This window comes from Sus scrofa, chromosome 6 (genome assembly GCF_054392235.1).
Source record: "Sus scrofa isolate SSC_HxYL_T2T_F1_AM1 chromosome 6, Sscrofa_HxYL_maternal_Yorkshire_Landrace_v2.0, whole genome shotgun sequence".
In the NCBI taxonomy this organism is placed as follows: Eukaryota; Metazoa; Chordata; class Mammalia; order Artiodactyla; family Suidae; genus Sus; species Sus scrofa.
The window spans coordinates 98028878-98049595 of record NC_139388.1 but is presented as its reverse complement, the minus strand read 5'-3'; the positions used below and the strand labels follow the sequence as shown (position 1 = coordinate 98049595).

Sequence of the window (20718 nt, the reverse complement as noted above, 5' to 3'; positions counted from 1 at the left end):
GCCGCCCGCCTCAGCCCAACATGGCGATGCACAACAAGGCGGCGCCGCCGCAGATCCCGGACACCCGGCGGGAGCTGGCAGAGCTCGTGAAGCGGAAGCAGGAGCTGGCGGTGAGGGCTAGCACCGGGGGGCGCCCGGGTGGGGACCCCGTGCCTGCCCCTGCCTCCAGACCCCGGCTCCGCCGCGCCGGGCGGTTCGTTACTCGGTGGGCGCAGCGCGGCGCCCGGGAGTCCGGCGGCCTGAGGACGGCTGCGCACTGCGCGGCCCGCCGGCGCCTCGGCTTCCAGGCGGTGCAGATCCGGAGCCGGGAGCCTGGGCTGGGGGCGGGGCGCGGAGCCGGGGAGGGGGAGGGGGACTAGGCGGGCGGGGGCGTGGAGGAAGGATGGCGCCAGGGGGTGGGGGCTTCTGTGCTGCAGCCCTGCTAAAGCGAGTAACCGTGAGCTCTGCGGGGTAGGCGAGGGCGAGCGGGTCCATGATCTTTAAGGAGTGCGGGGCGGGCGGATCGGTGGGCTGTAGATTGGTCCGGGCTTGCTGGTGGGCTTTAGGTGGGGTGGTGGGGTAGGAGGCGAGTGTGGGAGGGACACTCACACATCCTGCCTGGTCTTTGGAGGATGGAGGGTCTCGTCCTTTTGGAGACTAGGAGTAGATCCGTTAGATGGGGTTTTTGATGGGCAGGGATGTGATGTGTTTGGGAACATCTTAGGAGGTGACAGGCGAGGGGAGCGGACTCGGTTAGGGAATTAAGAATTGTGACACGCAGCCCGGGTCCCTTGGACCGTGGCGGCTAAGCCCTCCCTCCCCTCGCGTTTTGGCTTGGGCACCGGGAGGCCCATCTCACCTGAAGCTGCCCTTCCAGGTTTCCATAGCAACCGGCAGCCCAGTGCTGGCGGCCTTTCGGAGCCTACGGGGAGGGGAGCCAGTTGGCGCTGGAAGGCTGCTTACCCTTCCCTCTCCTGGTAGCAGTACCTTTTATGCGTGGGAGTGGAGACTGCTCTTTTTTTTCCTCCGCCCGGGTTCTTGACAGCTGGGTTTCCACGAAGCCTCTGAGTATATACAAACTTTTGTACATTTTTCTGGGGACAGGCTCTCTCTATTCCATTCTGTCCTCAAGGGATACAAGACAGGTATAGACTGCCTTAGTGTGAAACACCCTGCCCCTGCCCGTGTCATTCCTCCCTCCGCAAGGCTGGTTTGGTGTAGTTGAGCTTAAATTTATAAGTCTGATATAGACTTCAATTTGGGAGTTCCTGTCGCGGCTCAGCGGAAACGAATCTGACTAGTACCATTAGGATGAGGGTTGGATCCCTGGCCTCACTCCGTGGGTTAAGGATCCGGTGTTGCCTGAGCTGTGGTGTAGGTTGCAGACTTCGGCTGGAATCCTGAGTTGCTGTGGCGTAGGACAGCGGCTGTAACTCTGATTCGACCCCTAGCCTGGGAACTTCCAAATGCCTCAGGTGTGGCCCTTAAAAAAAAAAAAATAGTTCATTTTGGTTAGGCTTAATGCAAGCATGTAAAAGGTATTAACCACTTCCTTATTTTTCGTCACTCAGGAAACACTGGCAAACTTAGAGAGACAGATCTATGCTTTTGAAGGAAGCTACCTGGAAGACACTCAGATGTATGGCAATATTATTCGTGGCTGGGATCGGTATCTGACCAACCAAAAGTGAGTGTCAAGCCTGTAGTATTTGTATGATGTCCTTGTAATATTTGTGCTTAGGACTGGGTAATTTCTTGGTAGTGGCTTTGCAGGGAGGCAGTAGTAAAGTGGGGTGGAAAGAGGTCTGCATTTGAGCTTGGACTCTGGCTCAGCCACTCCTGGGTAATCCCAGATAAACTCTACACCAGCCCCACACAGTCGGAGAAGTCCCGCCAATGGCACAGGGTTGTGCAATGCTTCAGTGAAATACAGCATGTAATACACTCCTGTCATGTCATGAGTCCCAAGATTTGCTATACCTGTGTGGCAACTGTATCACAGTTTCATTTAGTAATATTCTTTCTAAAAAAAAATTTTTTTTTTTTTTCTTTTTAGGGCCGCACCTGCAGCATATGGAGGTTCCCAGGCTAGGGGTTCAATCAGAGCTGTAGCTGCTGGCCTGCACCACAGCCATAGCAACACAGGATCTGAACCACTCCTGTGACCTACCCTACAGCTCACAGAAATGCCTGATTCTTAACCCACTGAGCGAGGCCAGGGATTGAACCTGCATCCTCATGGATCGGAGTCAGATTTGTTAACCACTGAGCCACACGGGAACTCCTAAAAATTTTTTTAAACTTGCTAAACTTTTTGGAAATTTCTCAAATCTGCAGAGTACTTGAAAGACTAGTTGATCTCTTGATACCCCTTACCAGCATTCAGCAATTGTTAACTTGTTGCCACATTTGCTTTCTCTCTCTTCTTTCTCCCTCTTAATATATAGTAACACACACCACTATTTCTATGCTTAAGTTTTTTTTTTTTTTTTTAAATTGACACATAGGAAGTTGCAAAAATAGTACAGAGAGGTCCCATGTACCCTTCCCCCAGTTTTCCCCAGTGGTTGGGTTTTACATAACCATATAGTACAATAGCAAAAGCAGGAAATTGACACTGGTACAATGTGTATATGTAGTTCTGTCATTTTATCATGTCTATAGATTCCTGTAACCACCACTGCAGTCAAGATACAGAACTATTCTCTCACCACGAAGAGCTCCCTCGTGCTACTCCTTTGTAGTTAGTTATATCTCCTCTTCCGTACATATATGAAATATGTATTTATACATTTATATTATATATATGATAATTATACATATTATAATTATTTGCTAAAGCACTTAAAAGTTAAAAACAGATAACTGTGGCACTTTGCCCCTAATTGTGTCAGCAATTACCTCCTAAGAATAAGAACTTTTTTTTTTTTTGTCTTTTGTCTTTTTGTTGTTGTTGTTGTTGCTATTTCTTGGGCCGCTCCCTTGGCATGTGAAGGTTCCCAGGCTAGGGGTTGAATCGGAGCTGTAGCCACCGGCCTATGCCAGAGCCATAGCAACGCAGGATCCGAGCTGCGTCTGCAACCTACACCACAGCTCACGGCAATGCCGCATCGTTAACCCACTGAGCAAGGGGCAGGGACCGAACCCGCAACCTCATGGTTCCTAGTCGGATTCGTTAACCACTGCGCCACGACGGGAACTCCAGAACTTTTTTTCTTACATAACCACTTATTATCATGCCTAGAAAATTAGCACTACATTAATAGTATTATTTCATACACAGTCCTTATTCAGATGTCCCTGATTTGTCCCCCAGATGCATTGCCACCTTTTTTTTTTTTTTTTAATGCAGCTAGTGTTCGTGCATTGCTTTTGGGTGTTATGTCTCTTTAGTCTCTTACTAGGAGCGTCTCTCCCTTTTTGGTGGTGAATTTTTTTATGACATTATCTTTTTTCTTTTTCTTTTTTTTTTTTTGGCCATGCCCTTGGCATGTGAAAGTTCCCAGGCCAGGGATCTAACCCACACTGCTGGTGACAACGCCGGATCCTCAACTCACTGTGCCACAAGGGAACTCCCTGTGACATTATTTTGCAGAATGTTCCAATTCCAGGTTTTTCTTAGTGGGACTTAATGGGAGATCCTTTAAACATTGTTGGCAAAAATGTTAATTACCTATTTGTATACCTCCTGCTGTTTACCTCTATTTTATCAGGAGGCACATGTCAGATTGCCCCATTACTAGTCCCACTAAGTTGGATCATGTGATTTCACCATTGTAAATGTTCATTTTTTTTCTCTTTGTAATTAACAAGTAATTTCAGAGGTTGTATTTTTAGGCAGTGTGAAAATATAGCCCCCTCTAATTTTTATCACTGGTTTTAATATCCATTGTTGATTCTTTTTTTTTTTTTTTTTTTTGTCTTTTTGCCTTTTCTAGGGCCGCTCCGCTCCCATGGCATATGGAGGTTCCCAGACTTGGGGTCTAATTGGAGCTGTAGCCACCGGCCTGTGCCAGAGCCAAAGCAATTCGGGATCTGAGCCGCTTCTGCAAGCTACACCACAGCTCACGGCAACGCTGGATCTTTAACCCACTGAGCAAGGCCAGGGATCGAACCCACAACCTCATGGTTCCTAGTCGGATTCGTTAACCACTGCACCACGGTGGGAACTCCATCCCATTGTTGATTCTTATCTGAAGCAGTTATTATAATGGAGGTTGCAAAATGATGATTCTGATTTTACTATTTCTTTTCATTTATCACTGGCATTCTGAAAGAAGAGTCTTCCCTTTTTATCTTCTCTCCCTTTCATATTCTGTCTCTAGTGTCACTATAGATACATGGATGATTTATTTATTTATTTACTTATTATTTTAAGGTTGCACCTGCAGCACATGAAAGTTTCCAGGCTAGGGGTCAAATTGGAGCTATAGCTGCTGGCCTATGCCACAGCCACAGCAGTGTGCGATCTGAGCCGCATCTATGACATACACCACATCTCTCTGCAGTGTGATGGAGCCTATGACCCACTGAGCAAGGTCAGGGATGGAACCTGCATCGTCATGGATACTAGTTGGGATCTTAACGCGCTGAGTCACAATGGGAAGGAACTCCCAGGGTTTTTTTTTTTTTTTTTTAAATCAGTGTATTGGGATCTAGTACTGTCACTTTTTTATTGTGAAGTTTTGTTTTTTAGTATGAATTAATATATTGAAATCTATACAGAGAAGAATTATAGATATACATCTCACCGACTTTTCACGGAGCTGACACATCCATCATTATCCTTTTTGGTGCTTAGTTTGCTCTAAACCTGGCCAAAGGGAGCTGCCGCAGGCTGATTTGTTTGTCTTTCTGACGTGATCCTATTTCTGAGCATTTTGCTGCTTTCTGTTACCTTGTCCTTTTCTCTTTTTTTCTTTTTTTCTTTGTTTTTTTTGGCTGCGCCTGAGCCGCTGTGGTGACAGTGCCAGATCCTCAACCCACGGTACCACAGAGAAACTCCACTTTGTCTTTTTCTTGTCCCAGACCTGATATCAGTCATTTCTCTAAGGAACTCTCGTTCTTTCTTTAAAGTTTTTTTCTTTTTTGGCCGAGCCAAAGCATATGGAGTTCCTGGGCCAGGGATCAGATTGAGGGGCAGTTGCCATCTAGGCCTCAGTGGCGGCAGCGCTGGATCCTTAACCCACTGTGTGGGGCTGGGGATTGAACACCATGGATCTCCTCTTTAAATTTTTTGGTTGTTTGTTTTTTTTTCATCTTTTTAGGGCTGCACCTGGAGCATATGGAGGTTCCCTGGCTAGGGATTGAACCAGAGCTGTAGCTGCTGGCCTGAACCATAGCCACCACAACGCCAGATTCAATTTTTTAAATTAAAGTTATTTAACAGAGATACTTCACATCATTAGTCTGTGCTAGATGTTTTTAATAATAGGTATTAAAATAAATACATATTAAAACAAAAATGATTGTGGGAGTTCCTGTCATGGTTCAATAGAAACAAATCTGACTAGTATCCATGAGGACATGGGTTCAATCCTTCGATCCCTGACCTTGCTCAGTGGGGTAAGGATCCGGCATTGCCATGAGCTATGGTGTAGTTTGCAGTCACACATGAGACCTGGCGTTGCTGTGGCTGTGGCCTAGGCTGGCAGCTACAGCTCTGATTGGACCCCTAGGGAACCTTCATATGCCGAAGGTGTGGCCCTAAAAAGGCAAAATAAAAGAAAATGAAAATGATTGTGAATCTAAAGCAAAAGCCATCTCAATGGAGCACATACAGTAGGTATATTGGAAAGCATTGCTGTCTACTTAGGCATTCAGCATAAATGTCATTTTGGTCAATCCCAGTGGAATGGAGGAGGCATTTTTGTAGGGAACTTGGTAATTAAAAAAAAAAAAAAAAAAATATATATATATATATATATATATATATATATATATAGGTGTTTGCCCTAGGGCATCCTCAGCTTGAGCCATAACCAAAGCTTGGTGCTTATAATGAGTTTCTTGTGTGTATTTCAGAAACTCCAATAGCAAAAACGATCGAAGGAACCGGAAGTTTAAGGAAGCGGAGCGGCTCTTCAGTAAATCCTCAGTTACTTCAGCAGCCGTAAGTGAGGCAGGGGGCTCTTTCTGTGCCCATTTTTAAGAAAGACCTCAGTTAAATTTCTCTTTCCCTCCATCTCTGAGTGCTCTCCTGAGGTCTGTGATAATTTTTCTAGTAACTGGTGATGTTTTTCTTTTAGGCAGTAAGTGCATTGGCTGGAGTTCAGGACCAGCTCATTGAGAAGAGTAAGTTTATATTTTTACTTTTTCATCAATTTTCTTTTGTGTGTGTGTGTGTGTGTGTCTTTTTTGAGGGCCGCACTCTTGGCATATGGAGGTTCCCAGGCTAGGGGTCAAATCAGAGCTTCAGCTGCTGGCCTATACTACAGCCACAGCAACGGCGGATCTGAGGAAGTCTGCGACCTACACCACAACTCACGGCAACGCTGGATCCTTAACCTACTCCAGCAAGGCCAGGAAGCGAATCTGAGTCCTCATGGATACTAGTCAGGTTCGTTAACCACTGAGCCACGACAGGAGCTCCTCGTCAATTTACTCTTAAGCTACCCTGGCCCTTATGTGTAACTCCTGTCCAGTTGTGTGTCTGAAGACTGCATCTCTTACATTCATGCCTTTTGTTTCTAGAAGTTAGGAACCCTTTTGGGTATCCTTAATCATGCTTTTCTTTTGAGGAAGAAACTACCGTATCCTTCCTGCCTTTTTAGACACACGAAAGTTGACTTTAGCTGCTCAAAGACACAAAGATATGTCTTCACTCCTGATAAGTCTTAGGGAATTTTTTTGTTTTTGCTTTTTAGGGCCTCACTTGCAACATATGGAGGTTCCCAGTCTAGGGGTCAAATCGGAGCTGCAGCTACCAGTCTACACCACAGCCACAGCAACACAGGATCTGGGCCATGTCTGTGACCTACACCAAGCTCATGGCAACACCGGATCCTTAACCCACTGATAGAGGCCAGGGATCGAACCTGCATCCTTATGGATACTAGTCAGATTCATTAACCACTGAGCCACAATGGGAACTCGGGGAATTTTTTTTTTTTTTTTTTTAAGGTAAAATATCCTTCTATTGTGGTAAATTTCAGGCATAGCCAATAAATTCCCATGTACCCAACTGATCCTCTGAACAGAATGTACCTATGTGTTCTTAAGTTTAAAATGGAGAGCAGATAGTATTTACTTGGTAGAGAAATTGTATCATTCTATGTTAGCCATATGTCTAATTCCTAGTGGTGGGACCTAGAGCTGCACATTTATCTTTCTGCATCAGACTCTGTGTAGCTGTGTTGGATGCTCTTCCCGTGTGTGGTCACTTTGAAACACACCCTGCTGTTTGTATCATAGCTGTGGGCTTTCAGAGGGTATACCTTGTTGTGGCATCCAGTTCTTTTGTTTGCATTATGGGATTTTGGTAGTTTGGGAATTGAACTACTCAGCGACTTCCGTTATTCCTGTGTACCTATTTTTGAGTTTTTTTTTTTTTTTTTTTTTTTTGTCTTTTGTCTTTTTGTTGTTGTTGTTGTTGCTATTTCTTGGGCCGCTCCTGCGGCATATGGAGGTTCCCAGGCTAGGGGTTGAATCGGAGCTGTAGCCACTGGCCTACGCCAGAACCACGGCAACTCGGGATCCGAGCCGCGTCTGCAACCTACACCACAGCTCACGGCAACGCCGGATCATTAACCCACTGAGCAAGGGCAGGGACCGAACCTGCAACCTCATGGTTCCTAGTCGGATTCGTTAACCACTGCACCACGACGGGAACTCCCTATTTTTGAGTTTTTAGCTTTAACCTTAACTCCTGTCCTGAGCTTTAGCCTGCCTTTTTAGAAAATTCTAGAAAAAGTCATCTAGACGTTCCCGTTGTGGCTCAGTGGTTAACGAATCCAACTAGGAACCATGAGGTTGCGGGTTGGATCCCTGGCCTTGCTCAGTGGGTTAAGGATCCGGTGTTGCCGTGAGCTGTGGTGTAGGTTGTAGATTCGGCTCGGAACCCTAGTTGCTGTGGCTCTGGTGGAGGCCAGTGGCTACAGCTCCGATTCGACCCCTAGCCTGGGAACCTCCATTAGCTACAGAAGCGGCCCAAGAAAAGGCAAAAAGACAAAAAAAAAAAGTCTTCTAGACATTTCCACTTAGACTCAAACATTTTATCTAAAACCGAGTTGTTCTCTTTCCTTCAAAATGTGTCTGCCGGATTGTTTCTCTTCTTCAAAACTTGGTAGGCAGCTCTGACTCCTTTCTGCCAACCTCATCAGTTGGACCAAGTCCTTTTGATTCAGTTAAATATTTCTTCTCAAGTAGTACTGCTTCTAGGATGTAGAGACATTTCATCTGCTTTGTGGAATAATAAGACTGGTGAAGGAACATTCTGGACCTCAGTCCTGTGAGTTGAGATGGAACGATGTCTGACGACTCGGTTTTCACTGTTTTCACCAGAGCCTATTATCCTGCCCCAGGCTCTGGCAGTTGACTCTTTCTCTCTTTGTATGGGAAATGCTTAAAGCCAAGTTTGTGGTTCCTCTCCAGAAAGCAAATAGGAATTTATAACATGCATTTTGGTTTTGTTTTTTTGTTGTGTTTTTGTTTTTGTTTTGGCCACCTCACGACATATGGAGTTCCCAGGCCAGGGATCAGATCTGAGCTGCAGCTGTGACCTACACCACAATTGTGGCAGCACTGGATCCTTTAACCCACTGTGCTGGGCAAGGGATTGAACCTGCGTCCTGGTGCTGCAGAGACACTGCCGATCCCATTGTGGTACAGCAGGAACTCTATAGCATGGATTTTGGGAATGAATCTTAGCACTGTATCCAGCTACTTTTTTATTCTATTGCTCTTTGCTTTCCTTATCTCATTTTAAATTTATTTTACTGGATTTCGCTATTTATCTGGCTTGGTTTCATTGGGCTTTATGAAACTTTTTTTTTTTTTTTAATCAGTTCTAGAAATTTCCCAGCTATTACTTCTTCAGATACTGCATTTGTTCCATGCTCCCTCTTCTCCTTCCGATACTCTGGTTAAATGTACGTTAAACCCTCTCATTTTACCTTTTATGTCTTTTATGGTTTCTTCTGTATCTTTTATCTTTTTGTCTCCGTGCTGCATTATGAGTCATTTTTTTTTCTGACCTGCTGTTCACTTTTCAGTTGAGTCTGATTTACTGTTAAACCTTCTCTTGATTTTTAAATATTTTATTATTATGTTCTTAATTTCCAGGAATCCTACTTAGTTATATTAAAAATCTGCTGTGGAATTCCAGTGGATTAAGGATCCATTGTTGTCACCGCTGTGTTTTGAGTAATTCAGTCCCTGGCCTGGGAACTTCCACTTGCTGCAGGCACGGACAAAAGAACAAAAAAAATCTGCCATGTAATTTTTCAGTAGCTTTCTTTGCAGTTATTTTTAAATGCGTCTTTTACTTCTTTAAGTATAGTAAGCAGAAGTTTTTCTACAGTCTGTATTTTTTTTCTCTTTTTGCCATTTTCTTGGGCCGCTCCTGCGGCATATGGAGGTTCCCAGGCTAGGGGTCTAATCGGAGCTGTGGCCACCGGCCTATGCCAGAGCCACAGCAACTCAGGATCCGAGCCGCGTCTGCAACCTACACCACAGCTCACGGCAACGCCGGATCCCTAACCCACTGAGCAAGGTCAGGGATCCAACCCGCAACCTCATGGTTCCTAGTCGGATTCATTAACCACTGAGCCACGATGAGAATGCCTACAGTCTGTATTTAATTTCAGTTTCTTAAGTCTTTAAGGGCCTCTTTTTGGTTGTTTTTTTTTTTTTGTCTTTTTTAGGTCCGCACCTGTGGCATGTGGAGGTTCCCAGGCTGGGGGTTGACTCGGAGCTGTAGCTGTTGGCCTGTGTACGCCACAGCCACAGCAATGCAGGATCCAAGCTGTGTCTGCAACCTAATACCATAGCTTATGGCAATGCCAGGTCCCTAACCCACTGAGCGAGGCCACAGATCAAACTCATATCCTCATGGATACTGTCGGATTTGTTAACCACTGCGCCACGATAGGAACTCCTCTATTTGTTTTTGCTGGTTGTTACCCCTGAAATCTAATTTCCCTCTGTGCTTGATTATCTTTAGTCTGTGTACTACTCTCTGTAATTAAAAGTATTTGTAGAATAATTTGAGGGCTAGGATGCAGGTGCTGTCTTCCAGAGAACACCTATGTTTGCTCCTATTCGACTGTTTGGATCAAGTTCAAGGCTTAAGGGTCCCCACAGGGTCCAGGTGATCACACCAAGCTTTGATTCCAAGAGTGGAATAGTCTGCTTTGTCTTTCATTCTTTTTCCTTTGTACCGACTCTCTTGTCTCAGAATTTTTTTGTAATAAATCCTATGGAATAACTTCTTCTTTTTTAAGGCCACACCTGCAGCATATGGAAGTTCCCAGGCTAGGGGCTGAATCGGAGCTGCAGCTGCTGGCCTACGCCATGGCCGTGGCAATGCCAGATCTCAGCCACATCTGTGACCTACACCACAGCTCATAGCAACACCAGATCCTTAACCCACTGAACAAGGCCAGGGATTCCACAGCCTCAGGAACACTCATTGGGTTCTTAACCTGCTTCCATGACTTCTGTGTTCTTTATCTTTGGTGGCAGTGAAGTAAACATCCTTTTCTTATAGAATGTGGTCTTATATGTTCTTAGATCTCCAGGATTTTGGAATTCTGTACTATGGACATTTATTTTCAAACTATTCCAAGAAGTTTTCTCCAAAATGCATTACTTCTGCTCCCTTTGGCTTCTTATGTATCTACACTAGAAGGAGAGTGGATCAGCATGGTCCCCACAGGGGAATTTTATGCTAATTAGTGAAGCATTGTGTGTGTATATATATATTTTTTTTCTTCTTTTTTTTTGTCTTTTTGTCTTTTTCGGGCTGCACTCTCAGCATATGGATGTTCCCAGGCTAGGGTTCCAATTGGAGCTGTAGCCACCAGCCTACACCACAGCCAGAGCCACAGCAATGACAGATCCAAGCCATGTCTGCGACCTACACCACAGCTCACGGCAATGCTGGATCCTTAACCCAGTGAGCGAGGCCAGGGATCGAACCCGCAACCTCATGGTTCCTAGTCGGATTCGTTTCTGCTGCGCCACGATGGGAAGTCCCATTGTATATTTTTGTAAAATGAATAAAGTAATAGGAAAACAAAGGAGTCCCCTGGTGGTTAGGACTCGGCACTTTCACTGCTGCAACCCAGTTCAGTCCCTGGTCTGGGAACTAAGATCCTACATCAAGCCACTGCACACTGCAGCCAAAAGGAAAAGAAAAACAAGGCAGGCAGATTTTATCCAGTTTCTTGTAAAGGATCAGCAGTATGTCTCATTTGTTTTCCTGGACTCCTGAAGTTTTCATTAGAGCTTACCTCACTAGGATGCGTCTTGTTCTGATCATAGGTTACTGTCTTGGCACTGCTCAGTAAGTATTGTAATTGGCACTATTGTAATAAGTAGAATTCTTACTTATAGATTTATTCAACTTAAAATCTGACGTTCTTTGCTCTAAATGAGTTGCTCACTTTTATGTCAATTAAAAGCAAACTCTTGTGTCTCTTGATGGTGGCAGCATCATAGGATTGACCGGCTTACTGCTATACCTTGAGGTGTTGGAACCCAGCTGGTTCTTTTGCTGTTACTTCTCTTTTCCTTCCATGAACCAAGGGAAAAAATGATTATTACTTTTTGGTCTCTCACTTTGTTGTTGTTGTTGTTTTGGCTGTGCCCTTGGCACACAAAAGTTCCTAGGCCAGAGATTGAACCTGTGCCACAGCAATGATAATGCCCGGTCCCCAACCTGCTGAGCCGCAGGGGAATTCCTCATTTTGTATTTTAATGGTGTTTAATTGAGTCTCTCCGGCTCCAGTTCCTCTTATAAATGGCTTCTAGCCTAATAATCCTAAAACACAGGTTTGCACAGAAAACCCAATATATAGTAGTTGTTTGGTGTTAGTTCCTTATTCAGAAATTCTGGGTGACTCTGCCTCATTATGTTCTGCCAGCAGCTGTTTTACTGCAAATAGCCTTGACTGTTTGGAATTTGACTTGTATGTTTGTAGGTCTCAAGGATGTTGAGATTTGAACACTTTTTTTTTTTTTTTTTTTGTCTTTTTTGTTGTTGTTGTTGTTGCTATTTCTTGGGCCGCTTCCGCGGCATATGGAGGTTCCCAGGCTAGGGGTTGAATCGGAGCTGTAGCCACCGGCCTACGCCAGAGCCACAGCAACGCGAGATCCGAGCCGCGTCTGCAACCTACACCACAGCTCACGGCAACGCCGGATCGTTAACCCACTGAGCAAGGCCAGGGACCGAACCCGCAACCTCATGGTTCCTAGTCGGATTCGTTAACCACTGCGCCACGACGGGAACTCCGAGATTTGAACACTTAATGTGGAGAGTTCCTATTGTGGTGCAGCAGAAACGAATCCGACTAGTATCCATGAGAATACAGGTTCGATCCCCAGCCTTACTCAGTGGGTCAGGGATCTGGCGTTGCCATGTAGGTTGCAGGCCTGGCTCAGATCCCATGTTGTTGTGGCTGTGGTGTAGGCCAGCAGCTGTAGCTCTGATTCCATCCCTAGCCTGGGAACTTGCATATGCTGCTGGTGCGGCCCTAAAAAGCAAAACGAATGAACAAACAAAGAGAACAATTAATATGTTCCGAACACTAAGCAAGCACTGCACTTGCATTATCTCATTTAATCCTTAAAGCTACTCCTGGAAGGTAGTTACATATTGTAAATGCCTTGAAGGTAAGGAATTGGCTGTAGCCTAGCATGTCTCATCCTTAGGAGATACTCAACATGTGAGAGAAAGGCTTCCTATTTTACAGGTGAGGAAACAGGCTCAGAAAGGTTAAGCAGCAAGTCAGTTCTCCAAATGTCACCTCATACTGTCTCCCGAGATTAAGTCCCCTAATCTGACAGTGAAGCCTCCACTTGGCCTGTCATTCTGTTTCACCTGTTGTTTCTCAAGCTCTCAGTTTAAGAGGTGTTGTTTGATTTGTCTCAAATATACCTGATGTTTTCTAACCCTGTACTTCTGCTTGTGCTTTATTATTATTACTATTTTTTTTTGTCTTTTTAGGGCCATACCCTCGGCATATGGAGGTTCCCAGGCTAGGGGTCCAATCAGAGCTGCAGCTGTCGGCCAACACCATAGCCACAGCAACTCGAGATCCGAGCCCTGTCTGCAGGCTACACACTGGCTCATGGCAATGCTGGATCCCTAACCCACTGAGTGAGGCCAGGGATCGAACCTGCGTCCTCATGGATACTAGTGTCAGATTCATGGCCGCTGAGCCATGACAGGAACTCCCCCATTATATCTAATGTCCACATCAGCCCTTTGGGACATCAGTTACTGCCTGGACTCCATTCTTGGGGCTTTGATTTGATTTAAGCTGCTTTGATTTACACATGTGTATGTGTGTACCTAATTTATAGAATGTGACCAACTCATCCATTTACTTAGTATTCCCATAGCAACCAGCCCCAAATGAATAAACAGTTGGTTTTGTTCATCAATGTAGTTTCTTAGAATTGCAACATAGACAAAAAATTGCAGTATCTAGCTTGCCTTTCTTGTTCCTCACCACTGTAGTTAACCCTTCTCTCCCCCTGTGCCCAGCCCCTCCGCACTTAGTCCTATGTCCCTTCTCTCATCCTATCTATGATCTAAAGCTTGTGTGACTACACGCCCTGTCAGCCTGTTACCTCCCATTTGCATTTTCAGAGATGGATTTTTTTTGTTGTTGTTGCTTTTTTTAGGGTGGCACCTGCAGCATATGGAGGTCCCCAGGCTAGGGGTCCAATAGGGGTCCCCAGGCTAGGGGTCCAACAGGATAGGGGTCCTATTGGAACTGTAACTACTGGCCTCTGCCACAGCCACAGCCACAGCCACAGCAACATCAGACCCGAGCCACATCAGACCCGAGCCACATCTTTGGCCTACAGCACAGCTCACGGCAACGCCAGATCCTTAACCTATTGAGCAAGGCCAGGGATCAGACCCACAACCTCATGATTCCTAGTTGGGTTCATTTCCACTGTGCCACAGGGAACTCTGAGAGATGATATTTTTTACCTAAGTAAATAGGACTGGGTATGGGAGAGGAAGCCTATCCTGAACATATTTCTCCATCTTAGACTAATTTTTTTTTCTTTTTGAGCCACACCGGTGACATATGGAAGTTCCCAGTTCAGGGATTGGATCCAAGCCACAGCTATGACCTACATCATTGGGATTTTTAAAGTAATTAATTAATTAATTTGGCTGTGCCCTTGATATGTGGAAGTTCTTGGGGCAGGGATCGAATCCGAGCCACAGCTATAACTAGAGCCACAGCAGTGACGACACTGGGTCTTCAACCTGCTGAGCCATAGGGGGAACTCTGAGATCTACAGGTTTTTAAGTGCACAGTACGATATCATTTACTGTTCAGTGCTGCACCACAGATCTCTAGGACTTAATCATCTTGCATGACTGAAACTTGATACTCATAGAACAGCAAACCCTGTACTGACCCCTCTCCCCAGCTGTTGGCAGCCACCATTCTGCTCTCTGCTTCTGTTGAGTTTGACTGTTTTAGATACTCATGTAAGTAGAATCATGCAGTAGTTACTTTTCTGTGACTGGCTTATTTCACTTAGCATACCGTCCTACAGGTTCATCCATGTTGCGGCATATGACAAGATTATCTTCTTTTTAAGGCCGAATAACGGGTTCCATTCTGTGTATATACCACATTTTCTTTATCCGTTCCTCTGTTGTTGGACATTTAAGTTATATAAAAGATAGGCCCTTTGCACTAGAATCACACTTAAAAAACCTGAAACAGAACATGTATTAGTACTGCATTTCTTTTTTTTTCTTTTTTATAATGATTTTTATTTTTTCCATTATACTTGGTTTAGAGTGTTGCATTTCTTTTTAATGTTAAATAATACAGGCATATTTTGTTTTACTGCCCTTTGCTTTATAGCACTGTGCAGATACCTGCATTTTTTACAAATTGAAGGTTTGTGGCAATGCTGTGCTGTCATATGATGGTTAGCATTTTTTAGCAATATTTTTAAATTAAGATATATGTATGTGACATATAGAAAATTGTCATATATATATATGACACGTGTTTATATATGACATAATACTCTTGCACATGTAGTAGACCACAGAGTAGTGTAAACCTAATTTAAAAAAATTTTTTTTGGAGTTCCCGTCGTGGCGCAGTGGTTAACGAATCCGACTAGGAACCATGAGGTTGCGGGTTCGGTCCCTGGCCTTGCTCAGTGGGTTAACGATCCGGCGTTGCCGTGAGCTGTGGTGTAGGTTGCAGACGTGGCTCGGATCCTGCGTTGCTGTGGCTCTGGCGTAGGCCGGTGGCTACAGCTCCGATTCAACCCCTAGCCTGGGAACCTCCATATGCCGCAGGAGCGGCCCAAGAAATAGCAACAACAACAACAAAAGACAAAAAGACAAAAGACAAAAAAAAAAAATTTTTTTTTATTGAAATTGATTTACAGTGTTCATTCAATTTCTTCTGTATTGCTGTACAGCAGGGTGACCCAGCCACCCATACACACCCATTCTTTCTTTCTTTCTTTTTTTTTTTTTTTCCATTTTCCATCGTGTTCAAACCCAAGAGACCGGACACTGTTCCCCATGCTGTACAGCAGAACCCTATCACCCATCCATTCTAAATGTAACAGTCTGCATTTACTAACCCCAAACTTCCCGTCAGTCACCTTCCCTCCCCTGCCTTGGCAAACACAAGTCTGCCCTCCATGTCCGTGATCTCTTTCTGCTTTGTAGAGAGATCATTTGTACCATATTTTATATTATTATTTTATTTTATTTTTTGGGATCTTTTTAGGCATATGGAAGGTCCCACACTAGGGGTCAAATCAGAGATGCAGCTGCCTGCTCATGCCACAGCCAGAGCAACTCAGGATCTGAGTCATGTTCATGACCTAAGCCACAGCTTGCAGCAATGCTGGATCCTTAACCCACTGAGCAAGGTCAGAGATAGAACTCATGGACACTAGTTAGTTCTTAACGTGCTGAGCCACAACAGGAACTCTGCCATATTTTAGACTCTTCATGTAAGTGATATCATTTGGTGCTTGTCTTTCTCCTGATTTACTTCACTTAGTTTGAAAGTCTCTAGTTCCGTCCATGTTGATGCAAATGGCATTACTTTGTCCTTTTCAATGGCTGAGTAGTATTCCATTGTGTGTATGTACCACATCTTAAGCCATTCATCTGTCCATGGACATTTGGGTTGTTTTCCTGTCTTGGCTATTGCAAATAGTGCTACAGTGAACATAGAGGTGCGTGTATCTTTTTCAGTGAAAGTTGTATCTGGATAGATGCCCAGGAGTGGGATTGCTGGATCATGTGGTAGTTCTATATTTAGTTTTCTGAGGTACCTCCATACTGTTTTCCATAGTGGTTGTACTGATTTACATTCCCACCAGTAGTGAAGGAGGGTTCTCTTTTCTCTACAACCTTTCCAGCATTTGTTGTTTCTTGACTTGTTAACGATGCCCACTCTAACTGGTGTGAGGTGGTACCTCATTGTAGGTTTGATTTTCATTTCTGTAATAGTGATATTGAGCATTTTTTCATCTGTATGTCTTCTTTGGAGAAATGTCTATTTAGGTCTTCTCATTTTTCAATTGGGTTTTTTTTTTGTTGTTGTTGTTGTGTTACGTTTGAGTATTTTGGAGATTAAACCTTGTCAAAGATTAAACCTTGCAAAGATTTTCTCCCATGCTGTAGGTTGTCTTTTCTTTTCTTTTTTTTTTTTTTTTTTTTTTTTTTTGTCTTTTGTCCTTTTAGGGCCGCACCAGCGGCATGTGGAGGTTCCCAGGCTAGGGATCTAATCGGAGCTGTTGCTGCCAGCCTATGCCAGAGCCACAGCAGCGCCAGATCCAAGCCGCGTCTGTGACCTACACCATAGCTCACAGGCAATGCTGGATCCTTAACCCACTGAGCAAGGCCAGGGATAAAACCTGCAATCTCATGGCTCCTAGTTGGATTCGTTTCCCTTGAGCCATGATGGGAACTCCTGTCTTTTCATTTTTTTAATGGTTCCCTTTACTGTGCAGAAGCTTTTGGGTTTAATTAGGTCCCATTGGTTTATTTTTGTCTTTATTGTCATTCTAGGAGGTGGATCAAACAAGATATTGCTGTGATTTAGGTCAAAGAGCATTCTGCCTATGTTTTCCTCTAGGAATTCTATAGTATCTGGCCTTACATTTAGGTCTTTAATCCATTTCAAGTTTATTTTTGTGTGTAGTATGAGAGAATGTTCTAATTTCATTCTTTTATATGTGGCTGTCCAGTTTTCCCAGCACCACTTATTGAAGAGACTTTCTTTCCTCCATTGTATATTCTTGCCTCCTTTGTCATAGATAAGTGCTTGAGTTTATTCCTGGGCTTTTTACCCTGTTCCATTTATCTATATTTCTGTTTTTGTGCCTGTACTGTACTGTTTTGATGACTGTAGCTTTGTAGTATATTCTTAAGTCAAGGAGCCTGATTCATTTAGTTCCGATTTTTCTGTTTTTTTTTGTTGTTGTCTTTTTGGCCTTTCTTGGGCCGCTCTCACAGCATATGGAGGTTCCCAGGCTAGGAGTCGAATTGGAGCTGTAGCCACTGGCCTTACACCAGAGCCACAACAACTCGGGATCCGAGCCGTGTCTGCAACCTACACCACAGCTCAGGGTAACGCCGGATCCTTAACCCTCTGAGCAAGGCCAGGGATCCAACCCACAACCTCATGGTTCCTAGTAGGATTTGCTAACCACTGAGTCATGCGGGAACTCCCCGATTTTTCTTTTCAATATTGTTTTGGCTATTCAAGTTTTTTTGTGTTTTAAACCTAACTTTTGGAAGTCCCATTGTGGCTTAGTGGTAATGAGTCCAGCTAGTATCTGTGAGGGTGTGAGGTAGATCCCTGGCTTCACCCAGTGGGTTAAGGATCCGGCTTGCCATGAGCTGTGGTGTAGGTTGCATGCGTGACTCAGATCCCTCATTGCTGTGGCTGTGGTGTAGGCTGGCAGCTGCAACTCTGATTTGACCCCTAGCCCAGAACGTCCATATGCCATGGGTGCGGCCCTAAAAAGACAGAAGCAAAAAACCCTAACTTTTTTTTTTTTTTTTTGTCTTTTTAGGGCTGCACCTGAGGTATGTGGAGGTTCCCAGACTAGGGGTTGACTCAAGAGCTGTAGCCACTAGCCTACACCACAGCCACAGCAATGCCAGATCTGAGCTGTGTCTGTGACCTACGCTACAGCTCATGGCAACACTGGATCCTTAACCCACTGAGGGAGGTCAGGGATCGAACCTGCGTCCTCATGGATACTAGCCAGATTCCTTTCTGCTGAGCCACGATGGGAACTCCAACCCCTCTAACTTTTATATGCACTTGGAAACCAAAAAATTGTGTAAGTTGCTTTATTTTGATACTTGCTTTACTGTTTGGTCTGGAACTGAATCCACAATATCTCTGAGATGTACCTGTATTCCATTGCATGGATATACCACATTTTATTTATGTATTCATCAGTTGATGGGCATTTGGCTACTGTGAGTAATACTTCTGTGAACATTTATGGCAAGTTTTATGTGAACATGTTATCATTTCTCTTGGATATATACTCAGGAGTGGAATCTCTGGTAATTTGCTAACTCTTTGTTCAGTCTTTTGTGGAGCTGCCAAACTGTTTCCCAAGGCAGCAGTACCATTTTACATTCCCATCAGCAGTGTACGAGGGTTCCGGTGTCTCCATGTCCTTACCAACACTTATCATTGTCTTTCCATTATAGCCGCTCTAGTGGCTATGAAGTGCTATTTCATTGTTTTGTTTTGTTTTTTCTTTATAGGGCCGCATCTGTGGCATATGGAGGTTCTCAGACTAGGGATCGAATTGAAGCTATAGCTGCTGGCCTACACCACAGCCATAGCAGCAAGGGATCTGAGTCACATATGCAACCTGTACTACAGCTCATAGCAACCGGATCCTTAACCCACTGAGTGATGCCAGGGATCAACCCTATACCTTCATGGATACCAGTTGGGCTCATTACCACTGAGCGACAATGGGAACTCTGAGTCTGCATTTTTTTTTTTTTTTTTTTTTGTCTTTTTGTCTTTTGTTGTTGTTGTTGTTGTTGCTATTTCTTGGGCTGCTCCCGCAGCATATGGAGGTTCCCAGGCTAGGGGTTGAATCGGAGCTGTAGCCACCGGCCTACGCCAGGGGCACAGCAACGCAGGATCCTAGCCGCGTCTGCAACCTACACCACAGCTCACGGCAACGCCAGATCCTTAACCCACTGAGCAAGGCCAGGGACCGAACCCGCAACCTCATGGTTCCTAGTCGGATTCGTTAACCACTGTGCCACGACGGGAACTCCTGAGTCTGCATTTTTAATCAATTCTCAGATGAGGGATCCTAGTTGAGATTGTTAACCCCTGAGCCACGAAGGGAACTCCCTATCTCATTGTAGTTTTGATTTGCATTCCCTTAATGATGTATGATGTTGAGCATCTTTTCATGTGCTTACTGGCCACTTGTTTATCTTCTTTTGAGACATGTCTATTCAAATCCTTTGTTGGGAGTTCCTGTCGTGGTGCAGTGGTTAACGAATCCAACTAGGAACCATGAGGTTGCGGGTTCGGTCCCTGCCCTTGCTCAGCGGGTTAATGATCCGGCGTTGCTGTGAGCGTTGCTGTGAGCTGTGGTATAGGTTGCAGATGCAGCTCGGATCCCGCGTTGCTGTGGCTCTGGCGTAGGCCGGCGGCTACAGCTCCGATTCGACCCCTAGCCTGGGAACCTCCATATGCTGCAGAAGTGGCCCAAGAAATAGCAAAAAGCCAAAAAAAAAAAAATCCTTTGTTGATTAAAAAAAAATGTTTTTGGCTTTTCTTCTTATTTAGTTCTAAGAGTTCTTTATTATGTATTTTGGATACAAGTCTTTATCGGATATATGATTTACAAATATTTTTTCCCATTCTGTGGGTTGTGTTTTTTTTTTATCCTTTTTTTAGGTAACATTGGTTTAAAACATGTAAGTTTCAATATACACAACATTATATTTTAATTTTATGTATATACGACAGCGTGCTCACTACTACAAGTTTAGTTTCCTCCTGTTACCGTGTAGTTGACCTCCATTACTCATTTTTTTTCTTTTTTCTTTTTTTTTTTTTTTTTTTTTTTTTTAGCTATTTCTTGGGCCGCTCCCGCGGCATATGGAGGTTCCCAGGCTAGGAGTTGAATCGGAGCTGTAGCCTCCGGCCTACGCCAGAGCCACAGCAACTCGGGATCTGAGCCGCGTCTGCAACCTACACCACAGCTCACGGCAATGCTGGATCGTTAACCCACTGGGCGAGGCCAGGGATCCAACCCGCAACCTCATGGTTCCAGGTCGGATTCGTTAACCACTGTGCCACGACGGGAACTCCCCATTACTCATTTTGCCCTTACCTCCCCACTGTGGGTTTTTTACTTTTTTTTTTGGTGATACATGGAGCTCAAGAGTTTTATATGAATGATATGGTTCACTTTACATATACTTTCTTCTGTCATGCTTGTTTTTGTGGTCTTAGCTAAGAAACCTTTGCCTAATCCAATGGATTCTAAAAGTTT

General features: G+C 44.5%; 1 protein-coding gene across 9 annotated transcripts in view; it reads left to right on the top strand.

Annotated features, from left to right (window-relative positions):
* The window catches only part of MEAF6 (MYST/Esa1 associated factor 6), a 29773-nt gene continuing 9055 nt past the window's right edge, over window positions 1-20718 (top strand). For 5 of the 9 annotated variants that reach the window (XR_002344410.2, XR_002344409.2, XM_084958482.1 and 2 more), the window contains exons 1-4: window positions 1-110; window positions 1551-1666; window positions 6004-6091; window positions 6228-6273. Coding sequence is in view for 7 of the 9 variants with exons in the window: in XM_084958482.1 (XP_084814608.1) it covers window positions 21-110; window positions 1551-1666; window positions 6004-6091; window positions 6228-6273 (340 nt within the window). In the remaining 2 variants the exon portion in view is untranslated. 9 annotated transcript variants of the gene reach the window in all.